Source organism: Protomyctophum parallelum, assembly GCF_964188405.1.
Source record: "Protomyctophum parallelum genome assembly, chromosome: 14".
Lineage (NCBI taxonomy): Eukaryota > Metazoa > Chordata > Actinopteri > Myctophiformes > Myctophidae > Protomyctophum > Protomyctophum parallelum.
Genome location: NC_139709.1, coordinates 21,746,119 through 21,761,131, shown reverse-complemented (window position 1 = coordinate 21,761,131; position 15,013 = coordinate 21,746,119). Strand labels below are relative to the sequence as shown.

General features: G+C 42.3%; 1 protein-coding gene across 3 annotated transcripts in view; it reads left to right on the top strand.

Moving 5' to 3' along the window:
* LOC310870883 (3',5'-cyclic-AMP phosphodiesterase 4C-like) overlaps positions 1 to 15,013 on the top strand; it is a 287,386-nt gene that overhangs the window by 33,281 nt on the left and 239,092 nt on the right. For 2 of the 3 annotated variants that reach the window (XR_014570277.1, XM_083782239.1), the window contains exon 3: positions 1,710 to 1,954. Coding sequence is in view for 2 of the 3 variants with exons in the window: in XM_083782239.1 (XP_083638365.1) it covers positions 1,710 to 1,954 (245 nt within the window). In the remaining variant the exon portion in view is untranslated. Of the gene's footprint in view, positions 1 to 1,709; positions 1,955 to 11,776; positions 11,888 to 15,013 lie in introns of those variants that run through there. The other variant, XM_083782240.1, reaches the window with a different exon arrangement.

Sequence of the window (15,013 nt, the reverse complement as noted above, 5' to 3'; positions counted from 1 at the left end):
TAGAATGTGGTCTCAGGTCGGCCTAACGAGGAAGAACTAGGCCTAGTTGTTCCTCGTGCAAACAGAGGTGGGCTTTGGTATGGATACTTTGTGGATAATGCGTTACAGTGCACACTTGCCCACTTCTTAGGCCCTGGCCCACAGGTTTGGAATGGCTGATATACAGTAGGGTTTCAGTGGTTAACCGAGGACGACGACAACCAAGGAGACAAAACAAGGACCCATCATCAGTCCCATGACGTCCCTGATGACACACTGCTGACCAGAACTGTCAACATTGTCACTTAGAAATACGGGACGTGGAGCAAGTTTAAACCCCAAGCTTTAAACCCACCCAGTCAAAATGTCAGTGTCCCACCCCGCAAAGGTTAACATCCCAATTACCAAAGGCTGTACCCTGCTTATTTTCCCAACACAAATGACTTGCGTTAAAGTTCATTGCAGGACAGTAAAATGAAACGGTCCAATGAATTGAACCCCAACCAGAACATCAGTCAGTTTGATTTTCAAAGGTTATATTGGATCTATTTCTCTTTTTTTCTTGAAAGTGTAGTTCATGAATCATTCAGTGCCATAACAAATTTGTCTCTGTTCCTCGAGTTCCAACATCAATGCAGTTCAGTTCCTTCAACGAAAGGATAAGACCTGAGGCAGATTCTACAAAACAGTTTTCTGAAGCGTATATCAGTGGTGCTCAAACTTTTTCCATGTCAAGGACTCCCAAAATTGTATTTGGCCGTGGACAGTGGACACCCATCTCAAAATATTTTGTTCTAGGGACCTCCCCAGGAACAAAGAAAGCTCATAGCACGGCACAAAATGACTCCCTATGAGCTTGTATGTATATCTGCTAATTTCCCCTCCTACATCCAGAACTGATAGCAAGTTCACGAACCCTAAAATCAAACTTTCTTGTTGTGAGTGACCAGTGAAAAATGAAACTCTGTGCTGCTGGTTATCTTGACTAAGGAAAGTCTGTACACACTACACAGTGTACAACTTGTTTTGAGCGACTATTGAAAGAGTAAACAATTTGCCTTCAACTTGTGCTGAAACTCTTTCTAACTCTATCTCCTGCCTGCTGCCATCTGTAAGTTCTCATGCTTTGAATATCTTGCCCTAGTACATTCACATTAACAGTGCTCACTATAAGGATATGGAATTCATAATGTACCGGACAGTCTTAAGATTTTCTTGTTTTCTTTATAATGCAAAGCATTTAGCTGTCCTTTTTTTTTTGCTTCCTTTTAATGTGCATATGTCCTGTGGGTTAGGGTTGGTCAAAGGGACTCTGTTTGGGTTGAAACCTAAATTAGAGTCATACATCATATTATGTCATTCCATTCCAGTTGTTTTACACCTAATCTTTAGCACTTTGAGCTGCATGTTTCATATAGAAGTTTAATTTATTATTATGCATCTGATTTCATGGGTACTCGGGAGGCACTTACCTATGAACAAGGCAGTCAAATCGACCAGCTTCTGATCAGTGCAGACCCCGATATGAACAAAGAGCTTCACAAAATAGACTTAATTAATGTGGACTAGTAAATAATAAATAATAAATAAACATACAATGCATTTTTCGATTCCCTAATAAGTCTACTTTGACATACTTGGGATTCAGTACTTTTCCCACCGTCGACTATAATGAACGCGTAATGTTTACCTTGATGTATGTTTTCCTTTGTGTCCCCATGGTGTGTCAGGAGACTCCGGGGATGCTGTTCTCCGCCGGCAGCACGTTGGGCGTGGACCTGCGCCGGGGCTACCGCCGTTTCTCTGGAAACCTGCAGCTCCCGCCGCTGTCATGGCGGCAGATGGAGAGGGACCGGGAGAGGGGCCGCTCGTTCTCCCTCACCCCGGAAGAGGAGAGGGGGGCCCGAATCCGACCCACCAGCCTGCCCATCAACACCCTGCCGCGCATCGACATCACGCAGGCCGACCCCAACAGGTGAGTGTCGCAGCTACAGTACAGTACCGGTATGTACAGTAAGCGGCTCACAAAGTATTAAAACCTGAGCCTGATTGTACAACTGCCTTCTGATCTGAATCAATAGTTATTGTCTGTGCTAAGGACCGCCAAATGGATGTATATTTGGCCCCGGAAGGGTTTCCGTATGCTTTTCTGACCAGTCATTGGTCCGACATGCAGAAAACGACCGGATTAAGGTTGACAAACATGCGTTAAGGTTGGTGAACATGCACTGCTCCGTGCTTGCGGTTAGGTTAGGGTTTGACGTAGGTTGTCGTTGTCGGACCAATGACTGGTCGGAACTTAGTCCTGCACCCACCGCGGAAATCTTTCAAAATTGTCAAAAATCGCACTCAATTTTGCTTTTCTCTATAATTCTCCCCCCAGGGAGGGTGGGTGGGAGGGTAAATCTGTGTTGTCCTTAGTTTATGTTTTGTATTGTTCCTGTATGTTAATGGAAAAAAACACAATAAAAAATGTATAAGCTTGCAGCGCGGCAAGAAGTGACGTGCTGTGAGTTTGTATATCTGCCATTTGTAATAGCCAACACTAAAATCGAAAATGACACCAATGCTTTCCTTGTTTTAATGGGTTAAGTAATTGCCTGATCGCACTTATTTCAGGTATTCAGTTATTTCTTGTATAGGCGTCCAGAATCGTTCCCAGCCATCTGTATAAAGAAAAATTGCGGAAATGGCCAATCTGAAAGCTCACAAGTTGTTTGGTTAATATTACATTTTATTTTCATTATAGATAGGCTACCTGTCATAGTAAATGATTTGTCAAATCTGCCCTGTGCACATTTGTTTTGTTCACAAAGCCTAAAAAGCAAACACAACTGTAATTATTTCAATTAAATTGTTAATTTAATGGTCATTTTTAAATTACATTTAATGGTCAAGTAAAATGTCAGGATCGTGACAGACGTAGTCGCAGCAAACACCAGAGGTGATGACAGAGTGCTACATGTTTGTTTGCTTTGGGGTCAAACAATATGAATCTAATACAGGAGGAAAAAAAAGAGAAAAGGCACATGTCATTAACCCATTTTGGGTGGGAACCCCTTTTGGTGTTATAATTTAGCTATTGAAAAATAGCAGATTTACAAGCTCATAGCACGCCATCGAGTAGCGCGCTATGAACTTGTAGGTCTGCTATTTTTGAAAAATCATTAAAATGTGCCTCAAATCTTTTTTCTTTTTTTTTCGAGGTCAGGCCTAAATTGGTTATTCAGGATAGTGCATGATTGTGCCAACACCTTCCTTGCTTCTCCTGCACGTTTTTCCTGCGCAATCAGTTATGGCACAGAAGGTCTCGCCATTTAGTTTCACATTCTTTAGCGACCAAACTTCCCTGAAATATGACTTATTTAAAATGTTTTCCTTTGCTGTGAATCACTCTCTAAAGACAGGTTTATACTCTGTTGCGTGCCTGTGTTGCACATTGAAAATACATCAAATCTACAAGCTCACAATGTGTCACACCATGGCATGTTGTCGATGTACAGAAAAAGAAGAATAAGACCTGCACACTCATCTGCTCCAATGTAATTTATCGACGACGTTTGGAGCCAAGGCTCTTCATCTGGTCAAACCATACGACCAGATTTGACCAGATGAAGTTGTCAATAAATTACATTGGAGCAGATGAGCGTGCAGCTTTATTCTTCTTTTTCTGGTGTCACTTTCCAAATCAGCACCTCAACTAAGTGATGTGCGTTGCGTATTCTATTCTATTAAAAAAATATTGCATTGTTGATCTGTGACACGCCGACATTATATGGAGCAAGGGAATTACATTGTCGATGGATGCTACCCGCATTGAGGCTTTTATCATTTGTTACTTTTCTGACAAGCTCAACACTTTATCTACAGTATTTGCAGTGGTCTAGGAGCATTTCTATTTGCAATGATCTGGAAGCATTTCAGCAGGAAACCAATGGATTGTGCAGTCCAAGTAGGGAATGAGACATTACCCCAGGTGAAGGAGTTTAAGTTCCTCAGGGGCAGGGTCTTGTTCACAAGTGAGGGGAGGATGGAGAAGGAGAAACTCAAAATGAGTTTTCTCAGACTGGTGGCTGGCATCTCCCTTAGAGATAGAAATTCAGACACACGAGAGAGACTCGGAGTAGAGACGCTGCTTCTTCGCTTGAAAAGGAGCCAGCTTAGGTGGTTCAGACATATGGTTAAGAATTTAGGATGCCTCTCGAGCGTCTCCCTACTGAGATCCTCGAACTGTCTTGAGTCTGGGAATTGTTGAGGCGGGGTAGAATTATCTGTTCAAACTTCAAACACCAAAATGTATGTTTATGAGAATGCCAAATTATAACGTAGGTAGTGTTTCTTAACATGATTTGAATTTCCAGCGTTGGATTTAAAATCTGTCTTTAAGAAACCTTCTGGTTTGTTTGTTTGTCAGTGGTTTTCAAAGTGGGCTCCAGTCCAGAGACCCCCTGTGTTCTTTGAGGGGCTTCTAAATGGAGACTTACAGGTCTGTAACACTGAGAACGTACACATGGAACCAAATGGACCCTTACAGGTTCCATTTGTACACATCTCAGGGTTATGGGAGTTATTGAAATTAAAAATCTTGAGAACCAGCTGGCGTATATTACTCTCTGTGACGCTTCACAGCTGTGTTGTGTTGAGTTTCTGACGATCATTGATTAGCCAACCCGGCTTGCAGCGTGTTATTTTGTAATCTTGCTGGGGTGACATCACATCTTCTCGGGGCTCGACTGAAACCAGACACTCGCCAATCACGGTCGAGCCAAATTCTGTGAGAATCCCACTCCCGTCTGTCTGGTAGCTTTAAAAACCGTCTGCCACAGCAGAGTGAATATCACTCTGGGAATGGAGACGTGTCAAAAATGTGTCAGCAAGTGATTGAAGGCAGTGATATTTAAACTTTAGAACAGCACGTGACGTTGACTGTCGTGGAGGGAAGAAACCGACCGCTCAGTTTTCCACTCTTCCGTCACTGGCCTGGACACAGGCAGCTTTTTAAGCGGGAGTGGTGGTGGGATGGAGAGCAGTGCTGTTGGAAGCATGGAGCTCATCCTAGGCCAGGAGGAGCCGCGGGGTCACGCCGACCCTGTCTCTCGCCGTCATCACGGCCGGAGTGCAGAGATCCTGACGGCTTCGCCTCTCGGCTCGCCCCTGTGCTTCCGCAGGCAGGCTGGCAGTAAGGACCTGCGGCGGTACAGACGCTTCACTGTAGCTCACACTTGGTAAGGATTTTAGATGGCAGGGTGCGGGGGTGGCCTATCTTGTGCGCCTAAACTTTGTAAGCATTTGTTTTACTATTTTGAAAAACATTTTAAAATGTCTCCAAAAGCCGATCTACAAGCTCACAGCGTGTCCATATAGAGGGGGTAGCATAGGTGTTTGTGTTTGTGTGTGTGTGTGTGTGTGTGTGTGTGCTATTGATTACTTTTCTGATCAATCGGATCATTTATATATCAATGACAACATTTGGATAGATTCTCTATAATTTGACTAATTCTTATATACTTGTGCTTATTCCGAAATACACAGATACTGTAAAAGGCACACCGGGAATATCAATAATATAACAATACTTTGAGGAAAAATAGCATTAACTGATCTAACCTATCCTTTTTTTAGGGATGCATCTTTTAATCAATGTATCAATTTAATTGATTAAAATACTAGATTTAGTGAGTGAGTGTGAGAACGAGCTGGTAGAGATTGTGCTTAAGCAATTTTGGTTCAGCTTTGCAGCCTGAGGTTTAATTCAAGGGAATGTTTGTTCATAATAATTTAACAGATGGTAGTTACACTGTTGAAAAACTGCATCTTTCAATTTTTTGATCACGCCATTTCATTACATATTCTTAAATGTTCAGGTGAACTTTGAAACGACATGACAAAGTCCCTTATTTGCATAAATTATTCAGCCTACTAAGTAATATTGCCTCAGAATAATTTAGAGGCCGAGTCAGTCATACAAATGTCACAGACTGAAATATAAAAAGGCTGTTAAGAGAATCAAATGAAAGAAAATGATAAATGTAAGATTATCTTGTAACGGTGTAATTCAGGGGTGCCTTGGATGAAAAAAATTACAGGTGTGACCTTAGACAAAAAAGTTTGTGAACCACTAATCTCTCAAGAACAGATTCCAGTGCTGCGCTAAAGGGGGTGACGTTTTACTGATGGGTTCCCAGATTGGAGAACCACTGCCATACAGCAGTAAACCACTTCGGGATGCCGAAGACGAGATTTCTCAATAGAAGCTTTTTTCCACGGCCCCTAACTTATGAACCAATGGTTGATAATTGTTTTGTCTCCGTGTGAAAGAAGAGACATTCCTCTGCCTTCCACAATGCCATTGCTATGTACTGTATATTGCCCCAGGCAGATGAAGTTTGGCCCCTCTCATGTGTGAGGGAGGACTTCACACCCGTAGTGGTGACGAGCCAACCAGATTCGTCTGGACCCAGGCTATAACCAACCAGGGCCCAGTATGCAAATATGGGGTGGGACATTGGAGAAAAAAATACTGGGACGAGACTAATATCCACACAGTGATATTAGTATCGCTACACAAGGCTAGAAATCAGTGGCACTGGCGATATAACTCAAAGAGTGTTTTTTTTAAAAGCATGCACTTTTTTGTTCTTATTTTGTAAAAATCCAGTTCTCTAGTACTTTAACTCGAGTACAAATTTGACAGAGCAACTTTGATTTTTAGCTAAGCTGAGTGAGTATTTGTCCAGTACCACTGTGTGTATTCCCTGAAGCTTGTTGATCGGCGCACTGCGCTCCAGCTGTGTGGTTTTGGTGGAGAAAGAACAGCCAGTGTGTCTCCACCCTCCTCTACGCTGATCTGTTTCCACTCAGACAACAATGGGTGTCTCTGGTTCCGCACGGCCATTCAGACGTCGCCCAGTCACACTCATTCAGTTAGCACTGAGACTGGCTTGGACGTTCCAAAGGAAAACGAAACAAAACAGGGAAAACACTGACATCTGAACCGTCTGAACTTTCACTTTTGTATGGGTTTCAAGATCGGGCCTGTTTTGTAACAATGATGGTCAGACTTTGAAATGTGGTCATTTCATAATTGTCCGTCGTTGCCACAGCTGTTTATTACAGTCTGTGGAACCATGCCCCAGTCCCCTCTATCTACTGTATACTCCCCTCTATCTACTGTATACTCAGTGCTTCTCAAACATTTTTTTGTCACCCCTGTAAATGACGTTTTCATCCACGGCACCCCTGAATTACATTGTGCTACTAGTTTATAGCACCTTACATTTATGTCATTAACATATTTGTAAATCTTTCCCCCTGACATACAGTATATCATGAGGACAACTTGAGAGAATATCCGTTTCCATTACAGGAACAAATTGAAAATGACTATGTGAACAGCAATGACAGCATCCCTATTCTGTGTGGAACATTCACCAAAAAAAGCCAATCTACAAGCTCACAACGTGACGCGTTGTGGACTTCCTATGTTTGGTGAAGAGTGGAACGCACCAAGTCCAGTGCAACTCGGGTCCATTTTAGTGTCTAGGTGGGTCAAACTGCAGTGATATTGAGTGCCACTTGGAGAAACCCTGTTCTATACTGTAGTTCTGTGGACTCGTTTCCATAGTAGGCGAGTAAATCTATGAAAAAAAAGCACCTTACCCTAAAAAAATTGCAACAAAAGGTTTCTCAACAGTTTTTTGTAGTATTAGGTGTCCCTAATAACATACTAAAAGTTTACCAAAGTTTGACCACCCGAAAGGTGTTATTTTCAAGATGGCGTCCAAGATGGCCTAAAAACCATTAAAATAGCCTAACTCCTTCATTATTCATCCTAGACAAGTACTTTTTGTGTCTAACCCTATGTTTTTGGGGTCTAGGAGTCCATTGAACTTGTTCAAATTGCAGAGATACAATTAGATAATTGTGAAATCCAATATTGTGTTTGTGACTCTGTTAAAACCCTCTGAAATAGTCACCAGTTTCAAGTTAACTAAACTAAATATTTAATAAATGTCTGAATATTTATATATTTTTTGGAATAAGGTTTCAAGATATCCTCAAAACACAACAAAACTAATAGTCACAATTTTCAGTAATTCAGAAGGTTGTGGCAGAGAATATTGTCAGTTTATAGATAATAGCCTACATGATTGCAATATTGAAACGTTTTGGATAGCTTGGTGGATAAACTTTGGCTCAAACTACTGTAAATAATTCATCATTATACACCCCACCCAAAACTAATTTCTTGCATTATAGAGCGTCGCAGTCCCGCCCCCTTTCATGACGACGCCAGGCCCAGGAAATAATTCCCAATGCATTTTTCCCATAGACATTTCAAAACGTATTTATTTAAAGACCTTTTAAGCGTCGTACAAAGCCAACTCTTGTCGTGACAAATCATGACAACACACACAATATTTTGGACCAAACAAATAATTACAAAGAAGAAAAACAACAAGTGTTGTAATCTGCTGTTTTTTTCTACTTTCTAATTCTTTGTTTGGCCCAAAACATTGTGTTTATTGTCATGAATTGTCGCGACAAGAGTTGGCTTTGTCCGCGGCGTAAACGTCTTTAAATAAATACTTTTTGAAAAGTCTATGAGGGAAATGAACGGTGATTTCTTCTCCGTCTCTCTCGAGGGGGCGGGACTGCGACGCTCTACTTACTCTTAGTGCAGAGTAGTCAGAACCTAAGTCTCTACCGGGTGCAGAGGGGAGTATGATAGGTGGGGTTGGGTGAGAAGGTAAAGGGGGGTCCGGTCTAGAGTTTAGTGGGCCTAGGATTCCCCTCAGGTGGGTACAGGGGAGTATGGGGAGTGGGGGGTCACTGGATTTCTCCCTGGGGACTTGGAGCACAGAAGAGCAAAGTTAAGAAGACCCTCACGGTCTTCTCCTCTATGCATGTCCGAGGTGGCGCATACAGTACATGTCCCATTAAAGCTATGGGGCACTTGAGAGCTTGAGAGATTGGGGCTTGTCTGTCCCTGTGGTGGTAGTTCTAAGACCTCCATGTTGTGATATTGATTAATATGGGGGGTGGGTTCAATTAATTGATTATTAATCGGCAGAGCTGTCGACTATTGTCAACATATTCCCCAATTTCCACTGAGATTATGGGGTGAATGAATGTGGCCAGACCCATCTTCTCTTTCTGTCATAGTGACATAATATTGTCCTGCATCAGATCATGTCCAAATCAGGTTCTCCAATCTCCAGTAGCCTCTTCAGTTTTTTGAAGATTTTTTGAGTGGTGCAACCACTCCCTTACGGAGCTATGTGTGTGGCTGGCTGGGTCTGAGCACTATGTGTGTGGCTTGCTGGCTGGCTGGGTCTGAGAACTATGTGTGTGGCTGGCTGGCTGGCTGGGTCTGAGCACTATGTGTGTGGCTTGCTGGCTGGCTGGCTGGGTCTGAGGATAGATAGATAGATAGATAGATAGATAGATAGATAGATAGATAGATAGATATTATAGCAGTGACTGACTGAGACATCGAGCGTGCGTCCGCAACTGGTTGTGGCCCCCATCAAGTGATCTTTTGACCAATGCGGCCCTCGCCCCAAGTTGAGTTCGACACCCCTGCTCTAGGCCCATGAGGGGCCATTTCTCTCCACTGTATCCCCACTGAGGAGTCCATCTTCCCCATAGACCAGACAAGTGGCCATTTGGTTCTACTGACTGAGTGTGTTTGCTGCAAAGACACTCAGCGTTGTGAGCTTTTATAGATTGCCTATTTTCACAATGTTTGTCCCGGCCCACAGTTTGGGAACCACTACCCTTATAGGGGACTTATTTTTATTATTATTATTGCCAGACACCTTTACAAATAAAAGGGCAGACATTTCTCTGTAAATTTATTCCATGATTTGTGTAATATTCCCATGCAGTCTATCACTTGGCAGCCATGCTTTTACAAATGTCACATGACAGTACCACCCAGTAATAATGAATATATTCCTTATTGTTATGGTAACAAAATAAATCTCCTGAAAGCTTCAACAGAATGTGAATTGTGTATGGTGATGAATTCACCTATACAGCAGTACGGCATTATAGAAAAGGGAAATGTCCTATTACACTGTTATAACATTATAAACAATTGCTTTAATATATCATTGTACTTTTATATCATTTATATATGCTAATTGGATTCCTAGATAACCAAAACATAGGGTTAGACACCAAAATTATTTTTCTAGGATGAATAATGGAGGAGTAATGGTATTTTAAGAACTGGCGGCGGCCATCTTGAAAATAACACCTTTCGGGTGGTCAAACTTTGGTAAACTTTTAGTATGTTATTAAGGACACCTAATACTACAAAAGAAAGTTGAGAAACCTTTTGTTGCAATTTTTTTAGGGTCAAACCATATTTTTACCCGCCTATAGGTCCTCAATGGAAACAAGTCACAGGACTGTTTTCTGTTGTGTATAACTGTGATGTTTGCATTTCTGTCTAATCAAGTATTCAATCAATACTTTACTTTGCTATTGGTACCAGTTGTATGAGCTTGTAGATCTGCTATTTTAGAAAGATTTTTGACACATTTTTGAAAACGATTACCCTCTACGTCCTACAGTATAGGCCTACTGTAGTTCCTCCTTTTTTGTCACATCTTATATTTCTGACCTCAGCCTCCGTTCACTTTTGTTAGTTATTTTTAGGAATGGGGCAGGGGCATCATTTGGGGTCCCAGGGGATGGTGGACATTTCTTGCAATTTCATTGCAAAGAGCAACTCCCAGCACAAGCTTTGCAAGCAGTGAGCGTTCTTCACTGTGCACTTCCTTTCACACCATACAGTACAGCCTCTTATTTGAAATCACAGTTGAAAATCTTTCTTTTTGCCACTGCCTTTCATTGAGATTTTATTCTTCTTATGCACAGTAAATTCTCTCATTTTTATTTTTTTATTTTTACTCCTTTTGTTTTGACTGTTTTCAGTAACTACTTTTTCTTCTTTTTTTTTACTGAATCCAAATGTGTTTACTTTGCTTATTGTTTTGTGTACATTGAAGCGCCTCGTTGAAATGTGCCATACAAATTAACTTCCTGTGGAGCAGATGCGAGTGCAGCAGGTGATGTAATGGGCATGCTGTGGGAGAGAGGCCAACATACAGTAACGGATAAACAAGCTGAAATGCAAATTTCACACACTGTTTCTCAATGTCCGGTTTGGCGACCACCCATGGGTCCAAATGGACCCTTACAGTCTGTAGCTCTGAAAGTGTATACAAATGGAACCAAATGGACCCTCATGGCAACTACAATGGCAACGTTTCAACTTTCAACCTTATACTGTTAGGTCTCATTGCGCAGGTTTAGCACCTGCCCTAAATACAGGTATATGATGCGCACACAATCTATATCACAGTTCATCAAATTGGGATCCGTAATCCAAGAGAGAGACAGACAGAGACGAGGCAAATTGAGGGAGAGATAAACAGAAAGAGAGAGATTGAGGGAGATTAAGAGAGAGAGAGAGAGAGAGAGGGGGAGAGAGAGAGAGAGATTAAAAGAGATTCGATGGAGAGGGAAGCATTCAGATGAGCAGAGGGCGAGTGAAACGAGTCCAGTCCCTGGAGTCCGGCCCAGGTCTGCCCTCTATCCTGTGGTCAGCCTCAGCCTACGTTCAGACAGCATGTGGCCTTTTGCAGGACAGAGCAGCGTGTGTATGTGTGCAAGTCTGTGTGTACTCGTGTGCGTGCGTATGTGTAAGCGTGTACGTCTGTGTGCATGTGTGCCACGGCAGATAGAGTGGCCAGTGTTTAGTCATGGCCAGCGAGGAGCGAGGGCGCAGGCGAGTGGAACTGGAGAGGAGGAGAATGTTCAGGAGGTCCCATAGAGGCCGCCCGGCAGCGCACTTTGACTTCAGCGAGGAGGTGGTCAGCCACCTCGCACCCAGGTGACTTTTGACTCCCGAGTACGGTGTTGCTTGTAGGACAGGACTGCTGCAACTGTTAGCTGTTGTTATTCTGTTACTTACTTTAGTTTGTTGATTCGTTTTATTTTTGTATTTTAATTTGTATTAATGCATCAATTAACCACTTAAGCATTCATTTATATATGTAATAGTGAAAGATCTACAAGCTCACAACGTGGCACATCATGACGCATTGTAGATTGTAGATGCCTATAGATTATTAATCTATTATTTTATTATCTTTTTTTAATAATTTTAAACAATTACATAAAGTTTGATTAACTGTGATGCATCTCTAGCTTTTACAGTCATACCGTATGTTCATACTTTATCGTACAAGGCAGTACAGTATGAAGACTCTGAGTGACTCGTGTGTGTGATTAAGTACATCCACACAGAACGATGACATAACGAGGTGATAAAGTGATTGTTCGGGACAAGATGGGATTTTGACTTTGTGCCGTGAATCAAGGCATCAACCTGTATGAATCAAGGCAACCTGTATGAATGAGCCATCGCTAAAGTTTGATGTGAAATACTTGTGTTTATTGGTCACACTCCCGGTGTGTAAAGGCCTTTACAGTATGTGTGTATTTTGGAATAAGCATAATTGTTGCTGTCGGGCAGAAACCTCTTATCTCGTATATGTTTTTTCCTGTATATTAATGGCCTACTACTTGATCATACGACAGTGTCACACACAAGTAACAGATCCTCGAGCTCAATTTGAGCTTGTAGATCTGCTCCTTTTGCTATTTTAGAATTTCCATCCTGAAAAGTAACAGTTTTGGACATCATTTTGAGCTTTCCACCCGGCAGAGATGATAGACTTTCGACGATAGCGTCTATTCAAATGCTCTGTTTTGCAGATTAAATAAGGATTTATAGCAAACCCAGGTTGTTGAATACTACTACGGCTTAATGCATGATTGTGTCAGATTAAGGGATTTTAAATGCACCGCTGTGTGTATTTGCGTGTGTCGTCTATGATGACGCACACTGGGTTGGACCCTGGAGAGAGAGGGGGAGTGTGTGTGTGTGTGTGTGTGTGTGTGTGTGTGTGTGTGTGTGTGTGTGTGTGTGTGTGTGTGTGTGTGTGTGTGTGTGTGTGTGTGTGTGTGTGTGTGTGTGTGTGTGTGTGTGTGTGTGTGTGTGTGTGTGTGTGTGTGTGATCACTCTTCTCTGGCAGAGGTGTAGGGTTGAGAGTGTCCCTGTGGCATATCGGCTCAGACAATCCCCAGTATATCACAGATTAGGGTGGGTGAGGTGTGGTGTGGTGGCTGAATGTGGGTCAAACACTAACATGGTCTGATGTGGTTCCATTAAGGATAGACAGGCTGATTGAGTGATTCCTGAGGACAGGCTCATCTCGTGTCTGCAGTTGGATTATTTATGATGTAAATGCAGTGGTGGAATTTAACATGCTGCTCCATGATGAGGCCCCAGCCTAATTTATACGTTGTCATTATGATATAATGGCTTCTTCTTGAGTTGTTTCTGCCAAGCAAAGCTGTCTTTATCAATGATAAACTAGACAAAGTGCCAATCGGCACAGGTCTCCACCAGGGCAGGTCAGGTTGTGGCCTCATGATGGCGCTATAACAGGCTGTTGAGGAAGATTTGGGCCGGAGGTTCGTGTTGGAGGGATGCAGGTACAATGTTTTTCCATGTGTGCATACATAAGTTGTATACAGATCGATGCAGTTATAGCTAAAAACAGGAATTGGCCTGTTATAGCGCCACCGTGAGGCTGATTTTGAGGAAAAAATTGTGGCATGTCGTCCTCGGCCTAGTGAAAATGTGCGTGTATAATTTAACGGAAATTGCACACTGTGTTTGTGATTTGTGGCCTTTTTTTGAAATGGACGAATCGTGTGAGCTTTGGAAGCCAATCTTAGCCAATCAGGATGGAAGATGGGAAATGGTGCCGCTGCGTGTTGATCACATGACTATGGAGATAGTGTATACCGATTTGCGTGAAATTTGGATAAAATCTGAAGGAGTAATAATAGAAAATGTGTTTTACATATGTCGGCCTCCTGGTGGCGCTATAAAGAGCAGATGTGAAAAATTCCAGGCAAAGGTTTTTCCTTGGCCTCTAGGGAGTTGGCATACAAAGTTATCCACAGATCCGTGCAGTTAGAGGTAAAAGCACTTTTCGGCCAGTTATAGCGCCACCTTGAGTCTGAGTTGAAATTGTTCATGTGGCATTTTGTCCTCGGCCTAGTGGGAATGTGGGTGCACAATTTCACGGAAATCACGCGATGTGTTCATGATTTGCAGCATTTTGTTTGAAACTGAGCACTCCTGTGAACTTTGGAAGCCAATCTTAACCAATCAGGATGGAGTCTGAGAAATCTGAAAGACCGGTTTCGTTGAATGGCTCTAGAGAGACTGTGTACCAATTTGCGTGATGTTTGGACAAAATCTGTAGGTGTACTGTGCAAAAACTTGTTTTGCACAAAGCAGCCTCCTGGTGGCGCTATAACAGGCCGTTCTGGAAAGTTTGGGGCAGAGGTTCATCGGTGGCATCCAGGGAGTGTGTGTGCAAAATTTGGCATCGACCGGGTTAACGGTGGCCGAGATTAGCTGCTCACGGACACACGGACGGACACACGGACGGACACACGGACGGACGGAGTGCAAAACATACTCTCCCCACATGCCTTCGGCCTGGTGGAGACAATTAGGCTTTATTAAGAGCAGGTACTAGGCCTACATCTGAGTCAGGAACTAAATCTGTGGCTGTCTCTCTCTATCACTCTTTAGCTCTCTCTCCCTTTTTTTCACAAAATACTCAGTCCACCCGTCCACAGCCCTCCCCCTCCCCACATACAAACCCACATACATAGAAGACAGCACAGTTGAAGCATAACAATAATAATAATATTATACAAACTAAATGATACAATAAAATACATAAAACGTGGAAAAAACAAAACAAAACTAAAAACAAAACAAAACAAGAAGAGACAAATCTACTATACAGAAAAAGTTGTTTCCGGAAGCAATAGATCCAGACTAAGATAGCTGAAAAGAACTAACCTATAACATTTCTGATACAGGTAAGGACAAATTGTCCATATAATTCAAATAAGGTTGCCAAAA